This window comes from Saitoella complicata (assembly GCF_001661265.1).
Source record: "Saitoella complicata NRRL Y-17804 unplaced genomic scaffold SAICOscaffold_16, whole genome shotgun sequence".
Lineage (NCBI taxonomy): Eukaryota > Fungi > Ascomycota > Saitoellomycetes > Saitoellales > Saitoellaceae > Saitoella > Saitoella complicata.
The window spans coordinates 1-14,138 of record NW_017567007.1 but is presented as its reverse complement, the minus strand read 5'-3'; the positions used below and the strand labels follow the sequence as shown (position 1 = coordinate 14,138).

The 14,138-nt window shown below is 51.9% G+C and overlaps 6 protein-coding genes and 1 non-coding gene across 7 annotated transcripts; 1 reads left to right on the top strand and 6 right to left on the bottom strand.

The window, feature by feature from the left end:
* Positions 1–2,282: 2,282 nt before the first annotated feature.
* Positions 2,283–2,606, bottom strand: SAICODRAFT_46361 (uncharacterized protein; the record flags this gene model as incomplete). The annotated part of the gene is given in 2 exon segments (XM_019168852.1): positions 2,283–2,433; positions 2,449–2,606. Coding segments are annotated over 2 exon segments (309 nt in total), but the record flags the coding sequence as incomplete, so codon positions are not given.
* Positions 2,607–3,530: 924 nt separating this feature from the next.
* On the bottom strand, positions 3,531–3,899 carry SAICODRAFT_43375 (CheY-like protein; the record flags this gene model as incomplete). Its single annotated transcript, XM_019168734.1, has 1 exon — positions 3,531–3,899. A coding segment is annotated over one exon (369 nt), but the record flags the coding sequence as incomplete, so codon positions are not given.
* A 2,793-nt stretch (positions 3,900–6,692) lies between these two features.
* Positions 6,693–7,590, bottom strand: SAICODRAFT_58785 (uncharacterized protein; the record flags this gene model as incomplete). The annotated part of the gene is made up of 2 exons (XM_019169632.1): positions 6,693–6,941; positions 7,030–7,590. 2 exons carry the CDS (start codon positions 7,588–7,590, stop codon positions 6,693–6,695), a joined length of 810 nt encoding a protein of 269 aa, XP_019023137.1.
* Positions 7,591–8,103: 513 nt separating this feature from the next.
* SAICODRAFT_t102 lies at positions 8,104–8,176 on the bottom strand. Its single transcript has one exon. It is a non-coding gene; the product is annotated as a tRNA-Thr (tRNA).
* Positions 8,177–8,728: 552 nt separating this feature from the next.
* On the top strand, positions 8,729–10,223 carry SAICODRAFT_26096 (phosphoglycerate mutase-like protein; the record flags this gene model as incomplete). Its single annotated transcript, XM_019166910.1, has 2 exons — positions 8,729–8,845; positions 8,907–10,223. 2 exons carry the CDS (start codon positions 8,729–8,731, stop codon positions 10,221–10,223), a joined length of 1,434 nt encoding a protein of 477 aa, XP_019023136.1.
* A 22-nt stretch (positions 10,224–10,245) lies between these two features.
* Positions 10,246–10,950, bottom strand: SAICODRAFT_94008 (transcription initiation factor IID, TAF10 subunit; the record flags this gene model as incomplete). Its single annotated transcript, XM_019171915.1, has 2 exons — positions 10,246–10,742; positions 10,828–10,950. 2 exons carry the CDS (start codon positions 10,948–10,950, stop codon positions 10,443–10,445), a joined length of 423 nt encoding a protein of 140 aa, XP_019023135.1. The 3' UTR covers positions 10,246–10,442.
* A 709-nt stretch (positions 10,951–11,659) lies between these two features.
* Positions 11,660–13,360, bottom strand: SAICODRAFT_58579 (uncharacterized protein; the record flags this gene model as incomplete). The annotated part of the gene is made up of 5 exons (XM_019169617.1): positions 11,660–11,989; positions 12,049–12,216; positions 13,021–13,050; positions 13,136–13,189; positions 13,232–13,360. The coding sequence occupies 5 exons, from the start codon at positions 13,358–13,360 to the stop codon at positions 11,660–11,662; spliced, it is 711 nt and encodes a 236-aa protein (XP_019023134.1).
* Between the last annotated feature and the right edge of the window lie 778 nt (positions 13,361–14,138).

Genomic DNA, 14,138 nt, shown 5'->3' with positions numbered 1-14,138 from the left:
AAGGACGAATCCAAGTGCCCAGAGTGGCTCAAGAACTACGATCTATTCTGCAAGGAACTGGCTCAGGCCTTTGGAGACCCTGATGAGAAGCGCACCTACAACAACAAGCTCATGAACCTCAAACAAACCGGTTCTGTCATCGACTATACTGTTCGCTTTCGCCAGATTGCGCCCTACACTGACTTTGATGCCAAAGCCCTTGCACCTCACTATTATCGTGGGTTGAAGGACGAGATCAAAGATGCAGCCCAGTTCCATGCTCAGTTGGAAACCCTTGACGATATCATTGAATTCGCTATTCGTCAGGACAACCGTTTCCCAGAACGCCGTATGGAGAAGAAGAACTCCGGTACTCAACATTTGTCTTCTTCTCACAAGTCCTCTGATTCGTCTGGTCAGCCGAACCACTACAAGTCCAAGTCTTCGCCTGTCAACTCGTCACACACTCCTTGTTCTGTCCCTATGGACCTCTCTTCTTCGCGCACTATCACTCCAGAAAAGAGGGATCACAGAAAGAAGAACAACCTTTGTATGTACTGTGGAAAGCCTGGTCATTACGCTTCTAAGTGCTTCGCCGCCAACGGCAATGTTGCAAAGAAGTCGACCAGGGCTAATGCTACTGTCCCACAAAGGATAATGGAGTGATCAAGATGGGATGGCTGATCACAATGCAAGACTTCTGGCCTGGATGGATGACAAAGTGGAGTGCTGTTCCGGAATGGCAAGTACTTATATGAGTGCCATACTGGAACATGCCAATTTTGAGGAGTACCAAGGAGGTGGGAAGAAGTATAAGGTGGAGAACCTTCACGAGGTTGAACTCAGTATTTTATTCCCTCTAAAAATTTGCCGTGCAGTTGAATCCACCCACAACCTGGAATATATCCCAAAATCAAACCCAGAAACGCCAAAAGACAGTAATTATCTACATAATTGTACAGAGATCAAACAATATGCAACTTACGTCGAGGTATGAACATCTGCGCTGGCCTCCGTGCGACCTTCACTTTGCTTTTCACCCGTCTGCTTCTTCGACGCACCCCTCTTAGTCAATCGTCGTCTTCTCGTTGTCGTTCCAGGGGTTTGACCTTCACGTCCTTTCATTGAAATCTCTGTACGTTCCTCAGACCTTTTGAGTTCTGACACGTATGCTTGGAGTTGCCGTGACAGAAAACTGAGCATTCAACCTGATGTCTCATGCAGCTACAGAGGTTAGCAACACATTCTGTTTTGCAAGAGCAGCTTACACCAAAGAAGACGTTCTGTGTGTTTTGACGTGCCGCAGTACCCAGTGCAATCTCTTCATCTGGAGGTTCCATTTGAAAGATCGTCCAGGAATAGACGCATGGTCTTCTAAACCGCGCATATCTATCAAATCGATTTGCACTTGCTCGGAACTTTCCCTCATGTTGATCGTTTGAAGGAGTGATTTGCTCTCTGGGCTCAATGTTTGGCACATTCGCCAAAGGCATCAAGAAGCTGCTACCACTGCCTTCCTTGGAATTCCCTACCACTGCTCCTGAATTCTCCCATAAGTCTTTGTTCTCGCGGGAGCAACTGCAACTGTGTCTGAATGACGATTGAAGGAACTTTCAACTCAAGTGCGAAAGGAAGACAGGCGGGACCATCATCTTTATTGTTCTTTTGATGGAGATCCCTGTCGACAAGCTGATATTTCTGGTGTGCGCGCATCCTTCGATTCCTGTCACTCAGGGATTTGCCCACAAAATCTTCCCTCAGGGCCTTAAGAACTTCCTGTGCTGGCTCATGGGTTTGAATATTTCCCAAGTTGTTGGAAAGGCACTTTTGAAATTTGCGAATAGCGGCATCACTGCCTCCTTCATGTGCGTACTGTCCATCTTCCTTCCCTCCTTTGGGCTGCCCCAGTCTCGAGTGCGCGCTGTTCCGGAACGGCCCTGTTCACGTTTGGGGCAGAACACATATATTGCTTACTTCGACTATTCATCATCATCTGCAAAGATAGGTTCAGGTCCCTCCAACTCAGCAGTTACGATTAAGGCCTTTTCACGACTGCTGTCGACATAAGCTGTAAGCTGTTCCTGGGTTAATGCGTAACCGCAGTTCGTAAACATGTTGAGGATTTGTCGGTTTGAGAGTTGATATAATCGATTGGAAACGCAGCGTATGAAGCCTTCAGGGTCTGACTTAGCAAACTCATGCTCGTTGTTCTTCTTCATCCAGCTTTTCATCATACTGAAACAAAGCTCGATTGGATTTAGGTCTGGGGAGTAACGTGGTAGGAAATGGATTTGACAGCCGGCTCTTTCGACTAGCAGTTCAGCAACCCTTGGCTCGTAATGAATACGACAATTGTAGAGTACAACAATGCTGTTGGGACCAGGGTAAGGCCCTACGATTGGTAGGAGTTCCTCTTTGACGAGTTCGACAAAGCGGTGGCCGGCATTGAAAGACCTCTGACAGATTCACAAAGCCCGGAGACCTGTTGAGGTGAGTGCCAGCAATACACTCCAGCACTTGGAGTGAGTGAGAGTGCGGTCTTCCATGGCACGGTTTCCAGCGGGAGCATAGCCAAATTTGCGGTGAGTGCTGCGCTCATCGACGGCTGATCCATCGAGGAAGACAAGATGATCCCGCGTGTAGTAGGCCATTTTAATCGCATGGTTTGCCCGTAGCATTCCCTTGCGCTGCGCTCCCCAGACAGTCAGTACCTTACGGGTATATCCAATCTTGTGGAGGTAGCGCATGATCTGGGAATGGTTGAGATCGCAAGCGAAGGCTTTGTTCATGTATTCGGCACAGTCTTCTTGGTAGATAGTAGGGTTTTGGCCGTGCAAGTACTGAATATACTGCATACCATTCAGTGAATCCACCTTACTCACGACCCCTAGATATTAGTTGATTTGAGGCGGGCGTCCACAAGTATGATGACCGGCACGCTCACTGGTGTCCTGGTCTTCATACCTCTTGACAATTTGGTAAACGGTGCGGACTGAAGTATTTGCGATTTTACTGAGCGTGATGAGATCGGCTCCCTGATGTAATGGTGGATAACTTGATCTCGGACGGGGTCGGCGATGATCTTCCCATGCATTTTCGGCTTATCCTGGCCTTCCTAGGCCTTCAATGGAGTTGTTTGGAGGTCTTTTTACGGGAGGGTATGCAAGATTGCACGCACCTGCACACCGCAGTGAACCCTGGAGCGCGGAGTTTCCGGCCTATGGATATCGACACCGCATGTCGGCAAGATTCGGGGTCCTCTCGGTCACGTAGGACACCGCAATTGAGAATGACGGACAGCGAGGAAGTTTCGAACAACTTAGTCAAAAACCTGTATTCATAACGAACGATTACCAAACCGTACCGCAGTGCCAATGTCATCAAAATCCGTAACGGGTAACTAACGCCATATCACGAAAACCCCCCAAAAGTCCCATCCATGCAAGCTCAAATCATAAATAACACCCAAGGCATTACATTTCTCAGCAGAAACGTATATGGTCGTCTCAGTTCAATACTTCAACTTTCGCCCGCCGATTCTGCCAATCCTCGATCACTCGATCCATCTTATCCAGGCTCACCGGCTTGGTCAAGAAATCATCAATTCCTTTCCGTCTTGCTTTCTCTCTGTCGTCGCCAGTGTCCAAGCCAGTCAACGCACATATGCGAGTCTTCTTCCGCTCATACCCTTCGTCCGACACTTCGGCTTCATATGATCGAATCGCCTCAGATGCTTCGAAGCCGTCCATGACAGGCATTTGCAAGTCCATCAACACCAGATCAAAGCCTTCCCTGTCATTCTTGACTGTATCCACCGCAAGCGCTCCGTTGAAAGCCTTCTGGTGCAGAATTCCCCGCTTGCTCAAATACGCCGACAGAATCATCGCGTTGATGGGGTTATCCTCAACGACAAGCACGCGTGGCAAGACTTCATCCGTCGTCGAGACCGGAGGAGCGACCATATCAACGTTATCCATCTTGATCACCGGACTTATGAGCGCTTCATTCGTCTTCGATCGATTGTCCACAGCAAGACAGTACTCCAAACTCCTCGCCAATTTTGCGGGTCCGCATGGTAAACTCACGAAATCAACGATACGAGCGTTCACGGCAACGTTGTCATTGAGATGCAACAGATCAGCATTCGAGCAGAGCGCAAGCACGGTTTTACCTTCCGTACAAGGGAAATGTGGATCCGCAAGTAGTTTTCGCGTGAGAACGGACTGACCGCCACCCACAATAACGTCCGCATGGGTTATATCCTGGACGATCGTTGAACCGTACCACTCCTCCAAATATGTCCTTACAGACGCCGTGAACAGGGCGGCGCAAAACGGCGTATCCGGATTCCCTACATCCATGTACACCTTCTTCCCTCTAACCATCATCCGTGCCTTCGACACTTCGTCGACGACCACCCCGTGCGCGCTCGGGCTCGGGCTCGGGCTCAAGCTCACCATTTCCACCGGGAACATAATCGTAATCTTCGTACCCCGCCCAAACTCCGACTCAACCTCAATCGTCCCACTCAGTAAGTTCTCAACAAGATTCTTAACGATCGTCATTCCCAACCCTACACCAGAATGAAACGAATCCTCCTGCGTAAACGCCCGAAACAACCGTTCCCGGACGAACTCGGGCGTCATACCTTTGCCCGAATCCTCAACGATCATGCGTACAGACCCAGCCTCATACGCCAGCGAAACCCGAATCCAGTGTGATTCCTCATTCGGGGTATACTTTAGCGAGTTCCCCAGTAGATTCATCAAGCACCGACGAATAGCGGGCGCGTGAGCCGTACGTACGATCCACCCCTCAAGCCTCCTCTGCACGTCCAAAACGACTTGAACATTCACCCCAGACCCATCCAACATATCCTTCGGCTCGGACGAGAGAGCATCAATACACGACCCCGTCGATTGCTGCTGAAACTCGAACGCGGCATGGCATGAATCAACCACCTCCTCACACGCCCTCGCCAAATCCACCTCCCTAACCTCCTTCTCATCCCCATTCCTCCCCTTCGCGGCTGGAGACCCCTCCTCACGCCGACTCATCTTACTATAATCCAACACACTCGACAACACCTCCATCAACGTCCTCCCACAACCCTCCATCGTCTCCACGAACCGCCGCTGCATGACGCCCAACTCAGTCTTCCGCAATAACTCCCCGCAGGCGAGGACACCGTGTAACGGACTCCGCAGCTCGTGCGAGATGTTTGAGATGAAGACTGTTTTTGCGTGGTCTGCGGCAGCGATTTGCCGTTTGAGGAGTTCGGCTGTACAGGCTGAGCCGAGGGCTGAGAGGTATTCTACCTCCATTTCGAGGAAATGTCGTTTTGGAGAGGATAGTGAAGCGACCAGGAGGGCGTATGGTGCGGATAAGTGATCATAGATGGGCACAACGATAGCCGACGTCGAATCAACCGACAACAACGGACATATCGCCTCCGAACTCGATGCAGGCTCACGATCCAGTACACACCCATTCGGATGCGCAGCAACGAACTCCCGGACCCACCGTACATCAACCTCAGATCCCCGCGGTAGTCTCCCGTCCATCCCCTCCCACCTCGCAATCTCCCCACAAACCCCTCCCTCATCCCTCCCTCCTCGCCCCCCCGCGAACGCATCCCGCACATCGAGCGCAAGCATCCCCTCACACCCCAAACACTCTCCCCCAACCTCGACCGCACGCCCCAACACCTCTCTCACCATCCCCCTCTTATCGAGTGGCGAGGACGTCCACCACCGCGCCGTAAAAGCCCGGATGGAGTTTTGCATTCGCCGACCCTCTTCCGCCCTCCTCCGTTCAGCGACGAGTTCGAGTTCCCGGACAACCGCTGCTGATAGATCTAGCAGGATACGTCTTTCGCGGTCTGTCCAGATCCGTGGTGAGGTATGTACCGTCGCCAACGTACCGAGATTGTATCCACCCTCACTCACGAGGGGAACACCGGCGTAGGACCGGATATGGGGGTGTGAAACCACGTAAGACTTCGAACGGAATCGCCAATCCTCGCGCGTATCCTCCACCGTGAAAACGCGTTCCCTCACCGTCCCCTCTCCCTGGTGTTTTAGGAGGAGGGTATGCGCACATATCGAATCAACCCTCATCCGCGCAAAACACCGTCCAGCCCATTCCTCGAACCCGACCTCTGCGAGCATGAATTGCCGATCAACGCCCATGAGACTGACGTTCGCCGCACCCGTTCCACAGAATTCTTTTAGCATCCTCGGATAGCGGATTAATTCTGCGGTTTCTTCGGGGCTTAGGTCGATGTAGCGCCAGAGATCACGGACGCGATCGTGTTCGTCGGGGGAGGCGATGCCGATGAGGTCGAGGGGGTGCGAGCGGGCGGTGGGGGAGTCGGTGAGGAGTAGCGGTGGAGTTGGGCCGGAGGAGGAGTGGAGGAGGGTGCCGGTCGAGTAGGCAGTGAGGAAATCTGCGGGGGATGTGAAGCTTGAGGTAGGGGAGGGGGGTGTCGGGAGGGGAATTGTTGTAGAGGCCATTGGTGATGGAAAATACGGAGTCCTACTATTACTCGATCCTGTTCCCAGCTGGACGCTCGACTCAATTGCACGCTGTTCGTCGTCGTCCGCTTCCCAGTCCTTCCCGAGGGTTTACGCGGGCGGGGCCCACCGTCCGGAACGTCATCATGGAATTCGCCCTGCTGGAACGCCTGGCAATGGGGGTAATACACCCTAACCCTAAGGGTTAAATCCAGCTTTCTGGGCCGTGTATCCTTGATCCTGCTTGAGGGGAGTGACGACTGACATGGTATTGCTGTATGCTAAATCCGCAAGCAGGTATTGGGTGGGACCAAAGTATGCGTCTGGGTCTAGGTGCAGCCGTAAATCCTTGTAAGCAGCTGAATCATGCTGGGAACCAGGTAGCGAGCAATCAAAGTGTCTTATAAGACGTTGATCATCACAAACAATGGTTGCCCGAAGGCCGTACTGAATACCATGGGTAAGGCGTTAACATTAAATGCTTGATAAGGTTCTATGGAGTGACCTACCTGCTTTTTGCGCTGGCAGAGTTAACCCTACGTCGCCGTTTCTGAAGTTTTGGCATCCAGGCGAGGGTAAACAAGGTCCCATCGACCATACCGACTACTCCCTCAAACAACCCAGCGCTGGATTCCTTGACCCTTTTCGCAATAGTCTCCCTCTCGTTGGGGTTTGGCCATTTGACTTGATCTTCGTATAACGATGATAAAGCATAGCAAACACGTCGAGTGAATACGGTTAGGGTGCCCTTACCGATTCTGAACAAGTCGGTCGTTTTCGACAATGATGAACTAGTAGAACTTTGGGCGCCAAATCGAAAGAGGATACAAGCCAGCTGATACCTTACTGATGCTTGTTCACAAGCACTGTTGTTGTAGAACACCGGGTTGGTCTCGATCAGACCGACGACGAAATGAAAATCTTCTCGTTTCATTTGGTAGTAGGCCTTGAACCTTTCGTCATCATACCCATGGTTGAGAACCTCTTCAATGAAGTGTCGGGACTTTGCCAATGGTTTGCGTGCAGAGATATATCGAGTGTTTTCGATGATTCCAAGCATCTGGTAATCTTCATCCTCGGGATCGTCGGTCTCCATGGATTGCAAAAAAAGTCCCAATCGGTGATTCGTCTGGATGCTCCCGAGCCCGAGGATGACGCCGTTGATGGTGTCGAGGCCGTAGAAATCAATGAAGCTGAAGAGGGCGAGCATTCGTCGAAGTCAAGTTGATCCGTAGCAGCATTTTCTAAGCTGTTGAAATGGTCCTGATTGACGGTGGGCTAGGCGGCAATTCAGCCTCTCTGGACTGTCGATAACGAATGATCGTGTTGCGCAGTTGTCGTTTCAGGCTCTTTTGAGGCATTTGGGAATGGTACGTAAATATCCATGGTGGTGAGTTTGCCTCGAGGCAACGTGGCTACACAGATCATGCCCGGACCCTAAGTGATATCCGCATGAATTTCCTAATTGGGCGCATCCGCTCGCCCTAGGCGATTATTTTTTGCAGAGGTTTGACTACGCCCAGTAGTCGTAATACGCAGCACGCTTAATCTGCCCAAAGCTATCCAGGAAAAGGTTCGTCACAAAGGCAGGGGCAAAATGCACAAATCATTCCCCCGGCCGGATTTGAACCAGCGATCACCCCCTTACTAGGGGGGCATCATAACCACTAGACCACGGGGGATGGTTGATGTTCAAGAATATGATATAACACTTCTGGACGCATTCATGATCCTCCCGGTGCCGTCTCATTGACACTCCTGTGCAAGTATTCGTATGGGTGTTCAATGGTCAGTACCCAGGCTGGTCTCATGGATGAAGCGCTCGATATCAATTGAAACTAGGTAATGATTTGACTTCGCCGTCTTATCTGATCCGCACAACTCCGAACTCCCTTTCACGCTATTTCGCTTATCAGTCAGTGCATTTCGCTTGCTGAGCGACGAGCTTGAAGCGAGTGAATCCGCTGAAGCGAAGAGGGAGGATGACTGGAGATGTAGGGATCTTTAACTGAGAGTCAAACCTTCTCTAGTATCTTACGATCCTCACGACCCTCATGCCGTTTCCCAAGCTTTCCGTGCTCGGCCCTGGTAAGCCGCGCGCTGAGCGGATCACCTGCTCCACCTCGACCGATAACACCGGGTGCTGCCTATCTCTTGATCTGAGTTGAAATACTCAGCTCAGCTTCTTCGAGTTCCACCTCCGGATCAACAACGTCAACGACAACGACTCCACCATGAAGACTTCACTCGTCCTCCTCTCGGCCGCAACGGCTCTCGGTATGGTTTCTGCCGCCGACAGCGACGTGATCCTCGGTGTCGCACTCTTCGGCCGTCACGGTGACCGAACGCCGGTACGTCCCTCCCTCCCCTACCTTCTCCATCCTTCTCTCTCATTAACGACGATCATCACAGAAAATTCTCGGAAATACAAAGTTGACAGCCCTCGGCAAAAACCAAGTCTACAGCGCCGGCTCCTACATCCGCAACTACTACCTCTCCAACACATCCTCCTCCTCCCTCACCTCCGACGCGACCATTTCGATCTCCAACCTCGAGATCCAAGCGCCCGACACCTCCGTCCTAACCCAAACTGCCTTCGCCTTCGCCCAAGGTCTCTTCCCCCCTTCCTCCTCCATCCAAACCGAGACATTGGCAAACGGCACCGAAGTCTCAACTCCCTTGGATGGGTACCAGTACCCAAACCTCGAGGGAATCCCCTCCGATGCGCCCGAGGCATACATCAACGAAGGCACCACCCAATGCCCACAATACGATCTAGAGACGGAATACTACTCCGCGAATGATGTTTACACCTCAACCCTATCCTCCTCTCAATCGCTCTACGACTCGATCGCTCCTCTGGTTCAGGGCATCGGCGGCTGGAATTCGAGCACGATTAACTTTGGGAACGCGTACAAGATCTTCGACTACCTCAACTACGGCTCCGTTCACAACGAGACCATCGCGTCACAGTTGTCTTCGGAGACTTTGGATCAGCTCAGGATCTTAGCCGACCAGCACGAGTTTGCGCTCAACTACAACGCGACGGATCCAGCGTACAACATCGGCGGGCGCTCTCTCATGTCGGAGGTTTTGACCAACCTCAACGCCTCCGCCGTCGAATCACAGAAAATTTCGTATGCGGCTGGTTCGTACGCAAATTTCATGTCCCTCTTCGCGCTGATGAACCTCACCGCCGCTTCCGCCGATTTTTACGGGTTACCTGGGTACGCCTCAACGTTCTCCTTCGAGCTTCGCGCACCGACAAATACCACCACAGACCCCGCCTCGATGTCGATCCGATTCCTCTTCCGTAACGGGACTGCGGTGTCGTCCGAACTTACGGCGTTCCCACTCTTCGGGGGTTCGGAGGTTGATGTTCCCTATGAGACTTTCGTGAAGGAGTTGAAGACGCGTGGGGCGTTGATGACGACGAGGGCGTGGTGTAACGCTTGTGCTTCCCATGCCTCGGTCTGTACCGCGTTCCTCCTCGACTACGACACGAACGCGTATATGGGCCGCGAGTACCCCGTTTCGCCACTTGGAGCTGGGTTTATTGGGGCGGGTGTTATGGCGGTCGTGATGACGCTTTTGGTGTTTGTGTTGTTTAGTGTTGTGAGGAGGTTGAGGGGTGGGGTTGATAAGTTGGGCGGTGGGAGGAGGGGGAGTTTTGGGAGTGATGAGACGAAGGTTACGAGAGTTGGGGAGATGGCGGAGGAGAAGGTGTAATTCTGTCCTGGATTTGGGAATTGCTTCTTAGTCTTTTGTTGCGGGTTTCTTTATTTTTAGTATGCGCGGTAATGCGTTAATGGATTGTATTGTTAACCAGATCTCGGTCTCGATCATTCAAGCTGAACCTCTCCCGTCGAGGAATCATCCCTCCATAAGACTCATCTCCGTCCTTCGACGCTCCATATTCAACCTCATCATCCCATGCCAAACACCCCCTCACCGGTAAAACTCCCCCCTCTTCAGATTAACCCCCCACTCCGCCACAGCCCCCTGCAAATCCTCCATCGTCAAAACACTCTTCCTCTCCTTCCCTCTCCTCCCACCACCCTGTACACCCACCGCACCCTCCCCGACGTTACTAACCCCACTCGTCCGAATCCGGGAGTGTTGGTACGCCGAGGTAGCTAAATCCGACACGAACTTTTGGGTTGCGAGGGCGAGGAGGCGGGAGAGGCGGGGGTCGGGGGTTGAGAAGCCGGCTTGGGAGAGGTAGTGGTTCGTTACTGCGTCGGGGATCTATCAGCGATTTAGCGTATGTCCAAAACTACAATACACTCCTCGTTCGACGTTCGTGAGGGTATAGGGGAATCGTTTGCCGTACAATCGGCGCATACGTATCCATCTTCCCCAAGAAGTCCCTCAACGTCCGATCTGGCCTTCCCGGCGGCGGCGGAGGGACTCTGTTCCCCTCATCTTCTTCATTCTCCGCACCACCTTCCTTCATCTCCGTGTCCTCATCCTCCTCCTTCACAGCGCCCACAGGCTCTTCTTCCTTCTCATCGACCAAATCTTCACGTCCAGCCGCGATAGCTGCATCATCGCCCGGTACGGGAGCCGTCGTCGGCGATGCTGAAGCCTCCGCCGTCGCCTGTGCAGGGGTCGCGTTCTGTGATGTTTCTTCTGACATGTTGTATGATCGAGTCCTTCTGAGGACTTGTGCAGCTATAGAATTGTACAGCTGGTTGTATGTGGGTGTTGGAATGCTTTGGACGTTCGCCGGGTGTACCGGTGTATGACCCTAACGTAGGTGGTGCAGGCCTACGACATAGAGTTACGATAAGGAAGTGAGTGTTGGTATGGTAAAATTGTCTGCTTTATGGAGAGTAAAACCGAGATAAACGTCCGTCTTTTGTGTACTCATATCTGTGGCCTCATGGGTCGACAGGTGTTCCCAGCAAACTCAGCCAGATTACGATGAAGCTCCAAGAAAAGGCTAAAGACAAATGAAGATGAGAGGCAGAAGACATAATATTATAAAGACCTCTCGCAATGGCGCTCCACTGGCATTATAGCAGCCATCGCACACCCCTCAATCCCTAAAGTAAAAACCAAACCAAACCCGGAAAATCAAAATCAAAAGAAGAACACATAACCCATCATTCCGCATCCAAATCATACACAAACTCCTCACGACCTAGCGGCAGTCATCACATCTACTGCTGCATAGAATCGGCACTCTCCTGAACGGGCGCCGGCGCAGCAGCCTTATCAAAGTAATCGGCCATTTCGGCATCCAACTCGTCCGCGGTCTTCGCCGGCCTGTTGAGACGAGCGTTCTTAGGCTTCCTTGCTCCGTCCTTCTTCGCGCCCTGTGGCTTCTGAGCTCCGTTCTGGGCGGGCTGCTGCTGCTGGTTGTTGTTTTTGTTGGTGTTGCCGGCGGCCTTGTTCCTCTTCTTGGGGGTGTCGCGGGGAAGAGGGGCGAGGCGGTTAGCGAGGGAAGCGGCGGCGGCGATAGCCTTCGTGGGGTCGACAAGAACCTCGACCTGTTCACTGAAAGTTAGCATTTACTCATAAGATATCCACGCATCTTCGCCAAACATACCTTCATAGCCTTCTTTCCATCCACCAAACGTCCATTGTACTTCTCGTACGCCCTCTGGGCATCACCCTTGCGGGAGAAGGTAACGGCACAAGTACCGCGGCTCTGTCCATTGGGACCGAACATGAGCTGGCACTTCTTGACAGGGCCAATCTCCTTGAGAAGGAGGTCCTTGAGTCGATGTAAGTCGATTGTTTTGGATGGTTGTGGATTTTTGCAAGCTGCGAAACGAGAAAAAAAGAAAGAATGCGGGTTAGGAGACCAAGAGGTAGGGTGGGGATTGGAGTGGATGTATGTTTGTGTTCGTTCTGACTTCGACGTATCGATGTTGATGCCCCAGATCCCGTGTCGTGGTACACCTCGTTGTTGTTCGAGCAAGTCGTACTCTTCTCCTCGGGTTGCACAAAGACCCGCTTCAGCGTCGCCGCCGGAAAGATGCAGAACGCATCATTGAACATGCGCATAGAAGCAGTTAGCATAGCATACGCGGAAAGACCAAAAATCACGCGGATTTGATCCCATCGCTTTGCTAGCAAAGACACGAAGCCTTGATGCTGCGCTGCGCATACATGCTGCTGAAACCATCGCGTTTGTATGCGCACGATCCGTCGAACCAATAAAGGTTAAGGAAAGATGCTATACTGCTCTGTTCATCAGTTCACTCATAGCGCATCATAGATGCGTCAAGCCCACGGGCCGCGGCAACTACTTGACCGGTCCCCATACATCCCAAAAGATCACCACAAGCCAAGTAGAATACCGACGGCCTTCCAAGTGTGCATATATCCCATGAAACCATCGTCAAAATCGCTCGTGATTGAATGTTGCCGGATGTATGCCGTACTTGTCGATGTTTGTCGAACGCGTGGTCGCACAACACAATACCATCCAGCCCATACCCATACCCATCCATGGTCTCCCTCGCGCAGATCGATCTTTCTCGATTCCGAATGCTTTCCGGGAAGTTTAACATACCTTAATCTGAGGCTCAGGAACATCGAGCGGCTGTGTCATCGGTTAGCCCTTGTCCAGAAGACTACTTCGGGCTGGGCGCAAGCGCCCACTCCATCCACCCCGGGAAGCACCATACCAAGTTACTCAACATAATCCTGCTCTCCTCGCTAAGCACATCCTTCGCGGCAACCTGGGGCTGCTGCCTCTGCTGTTGCTGCTGAGCTTTGGCCACTGCGGCCTGAGCAGCGGGGCCAGCGTTGTTCTTGCGACGCATCTGAGCGCCCTTAGCCTTGCGGATCCCGCCGCGCTTGGGCTTGGTAGCGAGAATCTCGTCGAGAGAGCGGTCGAGGTTAGCGGACATTATTGCTATTGATTGTTTTGTCGAAGAGGAGGTGTATGAGGGAGTCGGCGTTGACGCGCGGTTGCGAGCTCGAGCTGAGTTCGCGCAAGTCAGGGACACTCAATGCACAGGCAGGTGTAGGGTGTGTCGCATTCCTGTGTATTAACTATACATAAATATGGGACGTACCGCCATCTAAATTCATCATCAATATACTACTCTTGTTCTGGAATTACACTCCTTACATTGGTGGAGAAGCTGTGAGTCTAACAAAGTCCGTCCGTGAGGGTGAGTAGGCTAGAACAGGTATAAGCCAGGAAAGTAGTATTGGTAAAGAGCAACTAAGAGGGCGAACCTCATACACCCTTAAACATATGCATAGTGCCTGAGCTAAGCCTATTACGAAATAGGGCGCCCATAGCTTTATCCCTCTTCCTCTCAGAGCTCGACCTGAGCAATTCAAAAGGAATTAAAAATTTAGAGCGAGTCTAAAGGTAAGGACCTAGCTCCCAGATCACCAATCCTTGAAATCCATGGTAATGTAGCAACACCCCGTGATACATGATCCCGGGACTAAAAGAATGTTCGAAACGAACGACAAATATAGACCCTACAACGGGCAAACAGACAATCCCTGAATACTCCAACACTCTCCTTCAATCTAGGGTTAGGGTTAGGGTTAGGGTTAGGGTTAGGGTTAGGGTTAGGGTTAGGGTTAGGGTTAGGGTTAGGGTTAGGGTTAGGGTTAGGGTTAGGGTTAGGGTTAGGGTTAGGGTTAGGGTTAGGGTTAGGGTTAGGG